Genomic DNA, 13,130 nt, shown 5'->3' on the forward strand with positions numbered 1-13,130 from the left:
AATTAACTAGTCTCCAGGCCCTTTTCAATAAGAGCAGCACGTACAATATACGAAGTGTCATAATGTCTCTTCGCCTTTAGACCTCTTAAACACTAGATGTTCACGGTCAAGAAAAGAGAAAGCCACTTTTCGGCAAAGCGCGAGTGAAAACATTTAGCTCCTTCGACTTCAAGAAACTACAAAAATCTGACTCAAGTTTATGATTTTTATTGCCGAGGTGTAGATCATTTCGTCGCGTGTTTTAAACTTCACGATTCACGTCATTAAACGAGAAAATATTTTGTCTTGATTCTGTGCCTCAGCTATGAACTCTTTCTTAGAAAATTTCATCTTCTAGCCTAGGTGAGTACTTAATATATAACTCTTCCGATATCAATGTATTATTGAGAGAATTGTTGAGAAGACGCAATTATATCACCGAGAGGGTGCCATCTCGATAAAGAAACCTATTCCTTTGGTAAGTAGCAAGGGGAACAGATCTTAGGAGTAAAAAGTCTTACCACACCGAGAAAGAACAAAATGACGGACAGTCAAGGATCTTTCGACAGGTAAATTTTATTCGCCTTTGTTGGAAAAGTGAACCAAATCTGTTTATCTAACTTTTCTATGTTGGATTATTTTGATGTTTCTTACTTTCCTACCTGCGCGAAAAATCCTTTTCCTTTTTCGCCAGCCTCTCTAACGTAAGACATTCACTGTTTAAGACGTGACAAGCGTAACCTGGTAAACCGTGAATTTCCTCTTTCAGAGACAAACTCTGTCTCTTTTTAAGGCTTTGTCGTCGACAAACTTATTGTGAACAATAAATAATTTTGGTATCAAAGTTCATCGACGGCGTTCAACGTTTCCTCTCTCGCTCTGCAAAAAAGAGCGATGTGTCTAATCGAATTTTCATCACCAAACAAAAAAGTGAACAAATCACGAGAAAAATTTGAAAAATGCGACTAAACAGTTTGAGTTTGAAACTAAAACGTTTCATTGAAAGTAAAGTGTTTCTTACAATGGTAAGCACGAGGCTATCCCAATTAGATTGCCGTCTCGTGGCCTCTGTGATTTGGGCGCCTTTGTGATCGCTGATTTCTTAAATGTTTCGCTCCACCCTTGAACAAATTCTTGTCCGTACATCCTTGCTCAAAAAGACATTTTTCCTTTGAAATTAAGATAAATAGATTATTTAATTTAAAAATGTTAAACTATGGTCTCTCTGTTTGGGTCCAGTAAGTGGATCCACACATCATTAGCACAGTCACTATAATTTCCCAGAATGCATTCCTTTCGATTTTCTAACTTTGGCATTGAGAAGTACTTTTCAAGGATAAAACCAAGTCCTGAGTCAGTGGATTGTCTCTTGCAAATATCACTTTCCAAGACGTTTTCTACCAATGGTACTGTCAAGTCTTTCTTTTCGTAATCTTCCAGTCCCCTTTCGGATTCAGAATAAAACGACCCAGAGTCTAGAGTCCATGATCTTGTCGCCTCACTTGAAGTAGATGATTGGATACGTTGCCGAAAACCATACGCACGCGAGCGCAACTCTTCTTCCACTTCCGGTGGAAGTAGGAAAGGAACCAGAAATAACAGGCATACTCCAAGTGTCGTGAAAGCGCCGGCCATGTAAAATGCAGGCTCGTAACTTTTGGAAATTGCATACATCCAACCTGTTGACAAAAATTTATCAATTTTCTCAACGCGGAAATTTTTCGGGTGAAATTTGTGACAGTTAAAAATCTATTTTCTAAGCGTTTCCTTATCGTTCGAACACTGAGAGAAAACAAAAGATTCTTGGAAGTTTCTGGTTCTTAACGGGCGCATGGGGAAACAAAAGCAAAGAAAAGAGAGAAGGTTGATCCAATACCAAGTTCTCAGAACTAACATCATAGGAATTGTATGGCAGACAGTGAGGAGAATTAATAAGGAGATATTGGGGGTGAAAGGGTTCATGGCTGTAGATTGTACAAGGTGCCATGAAAAGTACTCACTCGCTACTGGAGGCCCAAGCATCATTGGAATGCCAGTGAAGAAAAACATGACACCGTAAGCTGTCCCCATCATCTTTCGCCCAACTATGTCCCCCGTGAGGACGGCAATAAGGACGACAAAACAACCATCGTGAAAGCCAAACACGAGACAGTATGCTAATAAAGATCTGTAGCTGGTGAAAACAGGGAGGAGAGTGGTGAGAACACTGCACACAAGTAGACACAGCTGGTAGAGGTACACACGATTCACACCAGGATGGTCTGCAATTCGACCGAACACGATCTTTCCGAGTGTTTGGGACATCGCCATGTAGCCAACCAAGACAGCACTCTCTTGTTTTCGAATTCCAAGGTCTTGCCCATGCCGGACCTGCGAGAGATTGAAAAGCGTATCAAGAATGGCTTGTTCTAGATGGAGATAAATCCTCTCTTTACCGCAGGAATTGGCATCGCAATGGTGTTACAAATTGTGTAAGTGCGTATCACCTTGCGTTAAAGAACATCGTAATTAAGTTGGAGTGGTAACATAATGGTTCCCTCCAATAAAAATATCGCTATATTGCAGCCAATCAGGTGATCCAGTTTTCTAACCACCTTTAGCCATTTTCCCCCGCTTCCAGCCGCTTGTTTCCCGCCCTTTCCCAAGGCCAACCCCTTTGCTTTATGGAATGCAAATTACAAATCAAAATTTGAAAGAAATTTCCAGAGGGAGGGATATAACGTTAATTTTTCTGAAGCAATCAGCGAGGAAAAATGCATCCAAATAAACTCAGGGGAATGAGCTCCGAGGAGTAAGGAATGATATGTTTCGACCAGTTTTCAACAGAGTGAACAATTAAGTTTCACTTACCAAGTGTACGTATGGTATATAGAACCCGAACAACACCAATCCAACAACGACTGTCCACACGATGTAAGCTTTGTTCTTGAAGAAGGATAAGTCGATTCGTTTCGTTTCCTCTTCCGTATCATACTTCTCGGCATCGCTAAATTCCAACGGCGCGGGCACAAGATAGAAAATTAAACCGCTGATCAGGATGAGCAAGGAGGTTGCACTGAGAATGCGAAGTGCATCGCGCCAATAAAAATTATCCAGCAGCAGGCTGAGTGCGGGCGCAAGTGTAATTGTTCCAACACCAGCTCCAGCCAGGCCAATGCCATTAGCAACGACCAGATTCTTGGAGAAGTAGCCACTGAGAACGAGAACTGAGGACACGTAACACATGCTAGAACCCATGCCGAACAGGAACGAGTACGTGACGTACATTCGGAAGATGTTGTCGACGAAGGAAGATAGTAGAAGACCAATCCCGACCAATATTCCACCAAGTACGGTGACCGCTTTGCAACCAAACCGTTTACACAAAAAGCAGCTCAGAGGTGACAAGACGAAAGTGAGGCCAAATGAGATCGAGGCTATCCACGCTGTATAGAAATAACAAGTAAATATTGAGCTAAGTTTTACTGAAACCCAAGAATTCAAAAATTGCTCACTTTGCACTCCCTGGGGTCTGGGTTTGAAGCCAAAGGAACCCTAAGAGGAGCTGAGAATTTATTTTCAATATAGGGAGGAAGAAATTATAGAAATCGCATCTTCTCTCAGAAAAATCCATTTATTCAATCCTAAACGTAGTCAGTGGAAGCATGGTCTCTTTTGCAGCCGTTCTTTGGGAAGTTAAAAAAAACCTTTCCCTGACATCCTGACTGCTAAAGAATCTAGTGAAGGCCAAAATTCTGTTTGAAACTCGTGAAGGAAGGTTAGGAATGGCCTTTTTACCTGTAGTCGCCTTACTTTCTCCAAACTCAGTCAACAGATCAAGGTACAACAGGCCAAATACATTGTGGATTCCCATAACAACAAACTGTGTCATAAACGATCCAAGAACAGCAAACCAGCTTAGGCCACCGTCAAGCGTGCCAGGCACTCGTAAACTTCCTTTGAGCAACATTTCTATACAAGCCTGGTGATTGAAAAAAGCAACATGACAAGTCAGTGGACATGGAGAAAAAAAACCGTCATTGAAAACGAGCGTAGATTAAAAAGTTCAATGCTTTCAGTTTAACAAAAAATTCTTCGCAAAAACACAAGTGGTATAAAATGAATGTTATACCTTTAGATGTACAGCTCTTTGCATCCAGATTTGCTGAGCAATACTCTCAGTTTCATGGATATGACCAAGATGAGGCCAGAATTTTGTTTCATCGCACAAGAGCTATGATTCATTCTAAGAAGAATAAATGTTTTCGTAATGGAGATATGTCAGTCAATTTTTTTTTCTCCTTATTTTGTTTTTCATATTGCGTTAATAGAGGTTGGCATCGTACATTGCAACAATGTACATGTTGAAGTCTATAGCAATTCTTGTTTTATCATAAAGTGTTCTGCGCTTGTTTGTTGGGTGGTAAGTAAAATGTACGGTTGGCTATTTGGTTGGTAGATTGATATCAAGTGTATTTGTGGCAGCATGGTTTGCTTGGTCGTTAAACTGGCATGTCCACCTCTTGGTTGCGTTGTTACCTGTCAGTCCATCTGTCCGTCAGTTAATTGGTCAGTTGGTCGGTCAGCCAGTTGGTTATTTGGTTCAGTGTGTTAATTGCCCACTGCTTGGTCAGTTAGCCGTTCGGTTGGTTAACCAGTTGGTTGGTTGGTTTTTGAGTCTTTGTCGGTAAAATGGTCAGTTGTTTGACAATTTGGCCCTATCTGTCAGTTCATCGGTCGGTTTCTCTGTTGCTCGAATGCGCATACGGTTTTTTTGTTAAATTATATAGTTTTCCTTAGTCAGCGGTTGATTTCCCGGTTTGTCGGTTGGTTTTTCGGTATGTTAGTTGTTTTGGTTTTTTTTTGGCAAATATTTACTTTTTCAGCAAAGATCTGAATTTATTCGTGGATGTTAAAACACCAAAAATTACTTACCTTTTGCAAAAGATGGCCTTAACTTCCCGTTCCTTACCAAACGATGCCTAGTTCTCAGATCTCCTCCACTCTGGGAACCAAACTAAAGGAAGAAAAACAACAATGAAAAATTGTAAGGTTTTCCTCGTCTTCGTGGAAGGGAGGTAGCCTAATACTGAGCCTGCCAGCAGACCCATTGTAAACCCACTCGCAGACCTCTTTAATTGCACGCTCACGTTGCTTGCCGATTCCATACTCTTGGGCCTTCAGGCTGTTGTCGCGGCGCCAATGAACGCTTGGATTGAGCTCTAAGTGGGACGAATGTGTTGTGTTGTTAGACAAGAGACTCTCAGATGGTTCCTGTCCACCTAGGGGTATACTTGGGTTCCACAAACATTCTCAGGGAACCTTGACAAAATGTGGATGTTTAGGCAAACATCAAAAGACTAATATTCCTTACAGGGGGAGTAGCAATATACCTCCGTCGCTTCCTCTATTACATTTGAAATCGCGTTAGGCTCTGACAGCTTTGCGTGTCAGCCTCTCATGCAAACTTTTTTCCCTCAGAGTATTTTATCAATAGCCGATCCATCTCTAGGGATATAACTCATCTCTGGGATAAAGGAACACCTAATTCTCTTGTGTAATTGTGTTTACTAAAACGTGGATGAAAGTCAACACTTTTTTCTCATAGGACACTTCCAAAAATTTGTTCGGTAAGAAAGTAAAACCGAGAAGAGGCAATGATACATCATGAAGGGACAACGATTGCAAAGGGTGGCCAACAATGGCCAACAATGGCCAAGGGACAGTCAAGTTCTTCAAAATGCATTTAATTAGGGGCTTAAACATGTTATGCTTGGGACAAGAAGAACGAGCTCTAAAGCTGACTTTCTTTGATCTCAGATCTCAGCACGTGTCCCTGCATGGATTAGGACAAATATGGCGTGAACTGACCAAGAATTCCAAGGTGGTCTAAAGGCCAGAAGGGTCAACCTTAGACTGATATCACATAACAAAAAGTATTGATAGCTAGTATTCAGTCCATCTTTTTACACTTTCAACGTTCTCATATTTTGTTTAAACAGTCGGTACCTTTGAAATTTTCAATTCGATGTCATCTCCCCTCTGTGTGTGATATTAATATGTGGACATAAGGTTTTCGTGAGTCTTATTCTCACCTATTTAATATTTGTGATCTAATAATCTATGTGGATCAGGATTGACATATCTTTTTACTCAGTGATAAAATCACGATAGATCAGTAAATAAACCTGTAATACAGGCTCGACATTACTACAGTTTGTACTCAGGAAAGATGTGGCAGAGAAGTAAATGAGAACCTTCTAGCTTCCAGAAAAGGTAGTTTTCACTGATTCATGCAAAACGCATGCCGCTCGAGTGATCAATTCCCGATAACGATAACGATCGACAGCTACACTATGCATAAAGAGTCAGATTCCTATCTGATGTTTTGACGAGAACTCACTAAGCTAACAACGTTCTAATCTTGCGGGAACGTCCTAGACTCTAAATATGTTCGCCACGTAGGTATTTTCCACAGATTATAGTCTTTGAAGCAACCTAGCAGATTCATGTCTCTACTAAAAAAATACAATTTTTAGGAAAACGTTCTGTTTCAGATTTCTCCGACAGTTGATGAATCTGTCCATGCTATGCCCTTGTGGTTTGAACTTTACCAACGGGATCTCCATTAGCTGTCCAGCTCCACAAACAAATCTTTTCCTGCTGTAAATAAAACTGAGGAAATCTCGACTAAATTTCGAAGAATAACAAAGAGGCGCACGGAACTTCAATAATCGAAGTATGCTCTGCTTAAACGTTCCTAACTAATGCGAACATCTCCAAGAAGTTCAAATCTGAGAGCTTTTTTCAAATGATATTCTATGTCGCACTCTCTCTAAGTGCGGTTTACATCCAAGGTGAAGCAAATGTCAGTATAAAATCAGATTTAGGAGAAGGTTAAAATCGGGAACCTAGTTTGAAGGCTGCTACAAGCAGACAAGAGAAAAATGTTACATATATCTTGGAAGTGAAGCTCTATACCCATTTCACCCTTCTTGCCAAAGGAGGCCATGACCTCATATCATATCACCATTTCACCAGATGGAACAAGAAGAGTTAAAATGTTCCAACAGATTTTCTTTGTAGATAAGGCCAATTTAAGATATTTAATGTTTAAAACAGACATAAACAACGGCCGCTAGCCTAAGGTAATAGGTAATTTGTAGAGGGTAAGCGTTTCGTGTACGAAAAAACTTATAAAGAGGTATTGGGTTGGAATAATCTTTAAAAAACATCCTTGTATAGGACGACGTTTGAAAACCTTTGCACCTTTACTTCCAATACAATGAATTTTCTACACTCTGGGTATTATTACACGAACGTCAAATTGTGAATCGGCGAATCTGAAGGTTTTTTTTGGAAACAAGCACATGCGAGCTAAGCACACGAAACATCTCCCAACCTGTCATCGCATGAAAGCCTCAGGCATTCGATTACCTTACGAACTTCGGTAATAGAAATAATCCATTAAAAGGGCCAAGGTTACAAATTAGAGGTGATACTCTCTAACATTTCTCCATGCTGTGATCAGGTGGACTCAACTTTAGTCCCACGGCATCGAAACAACTTTGAGAAACACAACATCGTTTTGAGATCCCCGCGTGCCTGTCATTAGGAAATTGCGTTTTTAAAAAGCCTAGTAGATCCTTTCGATTCAATTTCTTGCGGCACTTTATTCTCTAATTATCGAGTGTCAGGCACAATCAGGTCTATTTTTAGTGACAAACTATATACTTCAATTTTGTTGCTCCTTTTTCTGGATTATACACGCTTATTCTTGACATGCATTACGTGGCATTGACAACATCGCAAAATAGGATAAAAACTTGACCGCGACCTTCTTGCGTTGAATCGGCTTTCGTTTCAAACCCACGAACTAAAACGCGCTGCTAGTCACGTCCTTGGGTCACTCGCGAGCCCACAAACTGAAAGTCTAAAGACCAACTTCCCCAGGTGACACCTAGGAGGTGTAAGAGGCACTATAAAGTATAAAATACAACGTTACGCTGAGGATACCGGTGCCGACACGTACTAGATACTGAAGACCATGGTTTATACAGCCCTGAGGGACCACCATCCGGTTTTTACTGCCCCCGCGTTTTAAGCGATTTTACGCTACGCCCACGGTTTTCCGGTAATAAAACCAACTCCAAATTATATTTAACTTTCCCTGTGATGCCCACAGTCGCAAAACCTATGCTGTGTTACAAAGGCGTGACTATCACTTTGGTTACCATTACTAAGCGTCACATAGTCGCCTAGTTGCATTTAGCGTCCCATTGCTAGATTTCTTTCCAATATTTCGCTTCGTTTACACCAAAACCTCTGGACGCTAGAGACCAAGTGCCGGAAATGACGCATTATTTGTGTAACGCATGACTTTTCCGGTTTTGTTTAGAATATTTCAGCGTTAACCCACAGGGGTCCCAAACACAACATTTACCCAATCCCCACCCCCCACACTCCTCCGATTCCTTAAATTAAACTTCACCCTTTTCAATTTTTTTTCTTTTTGTGCACCCAAAACTGCGATCTTATCTTTTACGCTTGATATTTTCTTCGCAGTCTTGCCAAGCAAACATCAACAGCTTTTCCGCGAAGAAAACAAAAAACTAAAGAATTTCATTTCCCGTAAAATCCACTAATGCCAGACCAGATACATATTCAAGGTTTGCAATTCGATGCCCGAAAAGAGTTTTGTTATGAAACGTCACAATTTTGTACAATCTTTGTACATCAGCCTGATCTGACAAGCAACATCACGGCAGACAATCAATTTTTCAAAGATCAATTTTTTTTACGCTTAGCCATTTGGCAAATTGAAGTGGAAACATTCGCTTGTCAGACTGTGTAAGCACAGATTTATTTTGGGGGGCGTTTCAGAACTCTAGACACCCCATGCTTCTCGGAAAATTTCCTTCCATATTTAAATCGACAGTAGATGCTGACCTTATCAGATAACTAGTCGAACAATTTTTGGTTGAAGTTGTGTCAATGTAATTATTTAACATGCCCCTTGCTGATCATGCAATCTTAGCTGTAGTTGCATCATAAAACTAAACAAATTATTTTTGATAACAATGCTGATAAGAAAAGAAACTAAAAACTTCCTTTATAGAGAAAATACCCCAAGCGACGTATTCCGTTTCATTTGTTAGCGGTGAAGCATTTTGGAGTGTATTTTTCATTAAGAAAATAATCGGGTTTCCAGCATATTTCTGGACAATTTCAATCGACACAAAATTTCGATCCCTTCCATTGTAGTACGAGTGATAAAAAAAGATCAGAATAGTTTCCGTGAGACTTTATGTTTTTCAAACTTTAGCTTAAAAGAAGCCGACCGTATAAGAACAGTTTTGACCGTCCGCGTTCTCGCGGCGGGAATTTATGGCGCGCAGGTTACGAAAGAAAGAAAAGAAATTATCGGGGTTTTACCCTGCGGCATGCAGAGAGGGGTTTGCCCGGACGAATTACGACTTATAATTAAATTAGCATTATTCCGTTAACAAGAAAAGGTATTATAACTCTAGATAAAACAACGTCAAGTCCAGTACTTGAAGAAAAAATATTTTCATTTACGCGTGACTAACTGATGACTGTGAGAAAGTGACGCTTGTCTCAGATCAAGCCAAGCGAAGTTTGATCAGCTAGAAGTCGCCGTAATCAAGACAGCGAATATTAGGAGAATTCTACGAAATAAGAAACTTATCACAGAGATGAATTTTAAAATTCTCTTAAAAGACCATCACAGCAGGAGCACGAATGTTCTTCAGAAAGGCTTTGTTCTTCGTAAATTTTGTCTCTAGGTAAAATAATAGATATCCAAGTTTTAAATTTTGCTATGGCCACGAGTGATTACAATTGTTCCGTTAGGACAGGATATAAATATTTTCTTTCTGACAAATAACTCAATTTTGTATGATCGGCAAGATCATCTAAGATCAAGAAATTTTGCCACAGGCTCTTGCCTCTTGTTTAGACAATTGAATCCGGGTATTTGAAAAATATGTACGATAAACGATAACTCTTTTGATTTGTTTTATAAGCACGTGAATTAAACAGGAGTCAACGACAAGACCGGATTACTCCCTTAAAAAATCAACGTGTTGGTGCATATGTCAAACTCCCAATGTAATTATTTTAAAACCGGTTTTATCAAAAAATAAAGAATTCTGGTTCTCCCCTAGGTGAAAACATACTGTGCTGAGGGGCAATGTGCTCCTCGACTCCTGATGCTTTGCATCTATAAATTTTCAAATCATGTTACATATCGCTTCAAGATGTAATTTAGCCTCTGTCAAATGAAGACGAGCCCTGTATGAGAATGCAAGCATATATTTTTCATATCGCATTGAGATAAATCACATACCCTCATTTCTATTGCATCAAACGAAAGCTAATCGTAGTTGGCTTTGCCTAAGATTCTTCAAGTAATTTCTTTCGACCGCGATTAGATAAAAGACGGAAATTTTTTTGTCACATCATACCTCTCCGAAAATTATCTGAAGTGAAAGCAAACAACACTGACCCGTGGGTCGAGTTACTCTCATGTTATAATAAAAAAAAATTCATGCAACATGAAAGTCCTGAAAGCGCGCAAAGCTACACTGCTTTTTGGGGCAACGTCTAGCAATAACATTGAAATATACGCATTACCTTACTTAGGTGGAAGTCAAAACTTAAAGATCTTGCGCGAAATGAAATCAAAGACATACGTGCTTTCTACGCAAATTATCTGCGTTTTTTGGAGTCGCGCTACCCAAGACTTCCGAATAGCTGTTGAAGTCCGCAAAGGTTATCGCTAAACACGCACAATTTGCCTGAATTTCCACGCCATCGGCACGAAATGAAAGCATCAACGAAGCCAGCTAAAGAAAAAATAAAATACCGCTCTCTAAGTCCTTACCTTGCTTGGCAATCGCGAAGTCCAGCGCAGGCCGGCTTTCCGCAGTCGAAGGTGGAATAGAAGCGGATATAGATCATCTGCAACGAGTTCCCTGATGGTTTGGCACTGGTTTTGCAGGACCCTGTTTAGCCGGCTTGTCCAGTCACTAATTTTAGCTGCGCAGGATAATGGGATACCCTTTCTGCCTCCAGGGGTCCGTTATAAGTAACTGTTTAACAACCGCTTAGGGACTTCCGAAACCTTGCCGGGATGCATTCGCTTCCAAATTAAGCTTTCAACTCGTGCTCCATCGACGTATGCTCGCACAGAAGAAGAAATACCCACCAAAGCGAGCAAAACGAAATGGGATACACTCTTTCCGCTACACCACTGCTTGCGGTTGAGTTTTGACCGATGTTTACCCACCGCATGCTAAAGGCCAAGAGCCGGAAATGAAACTGAGAAGTAGGCGGCTTTCCTCATCCTTCAAAGATCCGAATGGATTTTCCACGCATTGTCCTTAGACATGAAAACATCTCAATCCTCGCAAATCTGCATGAAAATGTAGCGACGAGATTTTGTTGGAAAACGCGTTATTTTTTCATCAAGAATTTCCCTCGAGTAGAGAGCTTTTAACCTCGCAAAATGTTTCATTTCGAACTTCGGACTCAAGAGGGTAGGTTTACTAAAACCAGTAGCAATTGTCAATCATAAATCTTTACCAGGGGGCCTGAGGAAAACATAGTTAGAGACCAAGGGATGTTCTCGGACTAAGAGAAAGATCACTGATTCGATATCTTACTCTGTTTTAGGTCGTAGCACTCTGATTTCTGCACCATCCCCAGAACAAATTTCATCGAACCTATTAATTACCACAGCATCTGCCTATGTAGTCGAATGTATGGGGTCACCGCCTACTGATAATGTGAATATATCGCTACTGTAGTTGTGTCGCTCGAATTTCACTTCCAAAACTAGAGCCGGGATTTAAGATTTTCCTTTTTCTCAGCTAAAATGAGGGTCTTTTCCATAAAATCAATAAGTTTTTGATGCGTGGAGTGGACGGTTAATAAAAATTATACTTGATAACAAGTTAATCAGGTGACCACTCTCGGTGAGGGAGAGATATAAGTATTTCTAAGCTCTGAAAGAAAAATTTATGAAATTTTGGAGACAACACCGTAATATAACTGATCTCAATGCCTTGAACTTAACGTTCTCAAAGGAATTTTCCATCCAATCCCGCTTGAGTTTCGATTCCTTGCTGCACATATGCATCGAAACATTCATAGAGCTTTCCTCGCTCTGATCCCCTCTCCCTCCCCTCCCTCTCTGCACCCATGCACGCGCTCTCCGACATATAACCGAGTCTAACTGTTATCTGACGCTGCAAATCAATTTTGTCAGGGTGGGTGTAGGGTGGAAAGATTACAGCTAACAGTGTTCCACATGAATGACAAAAAGATTTTGACTGGATTTTCCGTTGTTCACCTTCTCAAAGAAGACATCAGCCATGTCTGTAACATGTTTCCAATGTTTGTAATTTCTATATCAAATGGCTGTTGTTTTTTTTAATGGAGAATATTGACATTAGACATTCTGAATAAACGCGATGAAGATCTCAATTATCGGGTCGCGCTCATTGTATCCCATTTCTAGGAGTGTTTTAATTCTGAAGAGATTTAAGTTTTGAGCACGTACACATGACTCGTAAGAAAGAGAAAGGTCCTGCAAACATCTTCTCAAACAAATAAGTGGTCCTCTGCTCGTGACGTGAAGATTACCTTGCGAAGTAAATTGTAACTCGGCAGACATTTCTAACATAGGGTTCGCTCGATGGAGACAGCTATTTCTGTTGAGAACATGATCTACTGTAATCTGAGATGGTCATTTTTCAGGATTGCAGTCTGTGTTTATTATATCCTATCGGGCTAAAGGAAGGTGTGGTTTGAATCAGGCATACATCTACCCTATCTCCTGACGTGTTCCGAGGACCCTGTGTTCTGGGAACGACCAGGGGAACGAGGTGAGCGAAGAGAAATACTCCAAGGGCGAAGGTGAGCGACGGAACGAGTTCTTCTCCGACTTCTTCCGCTGATGTCCCACCATTTTTCTTGCATATACTTCGATCTATTCCACAGACATAGAGCCTACTACCCGCTTCTACTCCAATCCCCCCCCCCCCCCATTTATTACCTCTTTGTACAGAGCCAGAGATTTGTTTCAAACAACTGTGTGTAAATGTTAGTTTGAGCACCTGGCTGTTGTCATATAAAAATAGTATTTT

At 40.5% G+C, this 13,130-nt stretch overlaps 1 protein-coding gene across 2 annotated transcripts; it reads right to left on the reverse strand.

Moving 5' to 3' along the window:
- Positions 1-537: 537 nt before the first annotated feature.
- LOC113680621 (monocarboxylate transporter 10) lies at positions 538-11,743 on the reverse strand. Of its 2 annotated transcripts, XM_027197658.2 has the most exons (7): positions 10,865-11,743; positions 4,894-4,975; positions 4,091-4,204; positions 3,757-3,940; positions 2,830-3,404; positions 1,980-2,349; positions 538-1,658 (listed from the first exon to the last, which is right to left on the reverse strand). In XM_027197658.2, exons 3-7 carry the CDS (start codon positions 4,112-4,114, stop codon positions 1,189-1,191), a joined length of 1,623 nt encoding a protein of 540 aa, XP_027053459.2. In that variant the 5' UTR covers positions 4,115-4,204; positions 4,894-4,975; positions 10,865-11,743; the 3' UTR covers positions 538-1,188. The 2 variants fall into 2 exon arrangements, with proteins under 2 accessions (XP_027053459.2, XP_027053460.2); XM_027197659.2 differs by lacking the exon at positions 4,091-4,204 and having other exon boundaries at positions 10,865-11,518.
- Positions 11,744-13,130: the final 1,387 nt, after the last annotated feature.

The sequence above is a fragment of the Pocillopora damicornis genome, chromosome 3, assembly GCF_964200805.1.
Source record: "Pocillopora damicornis chromosome 3, jaPocDami1.2, whole genome shotgun sequence".
Classification (NCBI taxonomy): domain Eukaryota; kingdom Metazoa; phylum Cnidaria; class Anthozoa; order Scleractinia; family Pocilloporidae; genus Pocillopora; species Pocillopora damicornis.

Bases quoted from the DNA above. Each gene is read 5' to 3' on its own strand.
- LOC113680621 (XM_027197658.2), bottom strand. From the start codon at position 4,114: ATGCAAAGAGCTGTACATCTAAAG. The intron at 3,405-3,756 runs GTAAAAAGGCCA...ATTTCTATACAG, and splicing joins AGAAAGTAAGGCGACTACAG to CGTGGATAGCCTCGATCTCA. The intron at 2,350-2,829 runs GTAAGTGAAACT...AATCTCTCGCAG, and splicing joins ATATACCATACGTACACTTG to GTCCGGCATGGGCAAGACCT.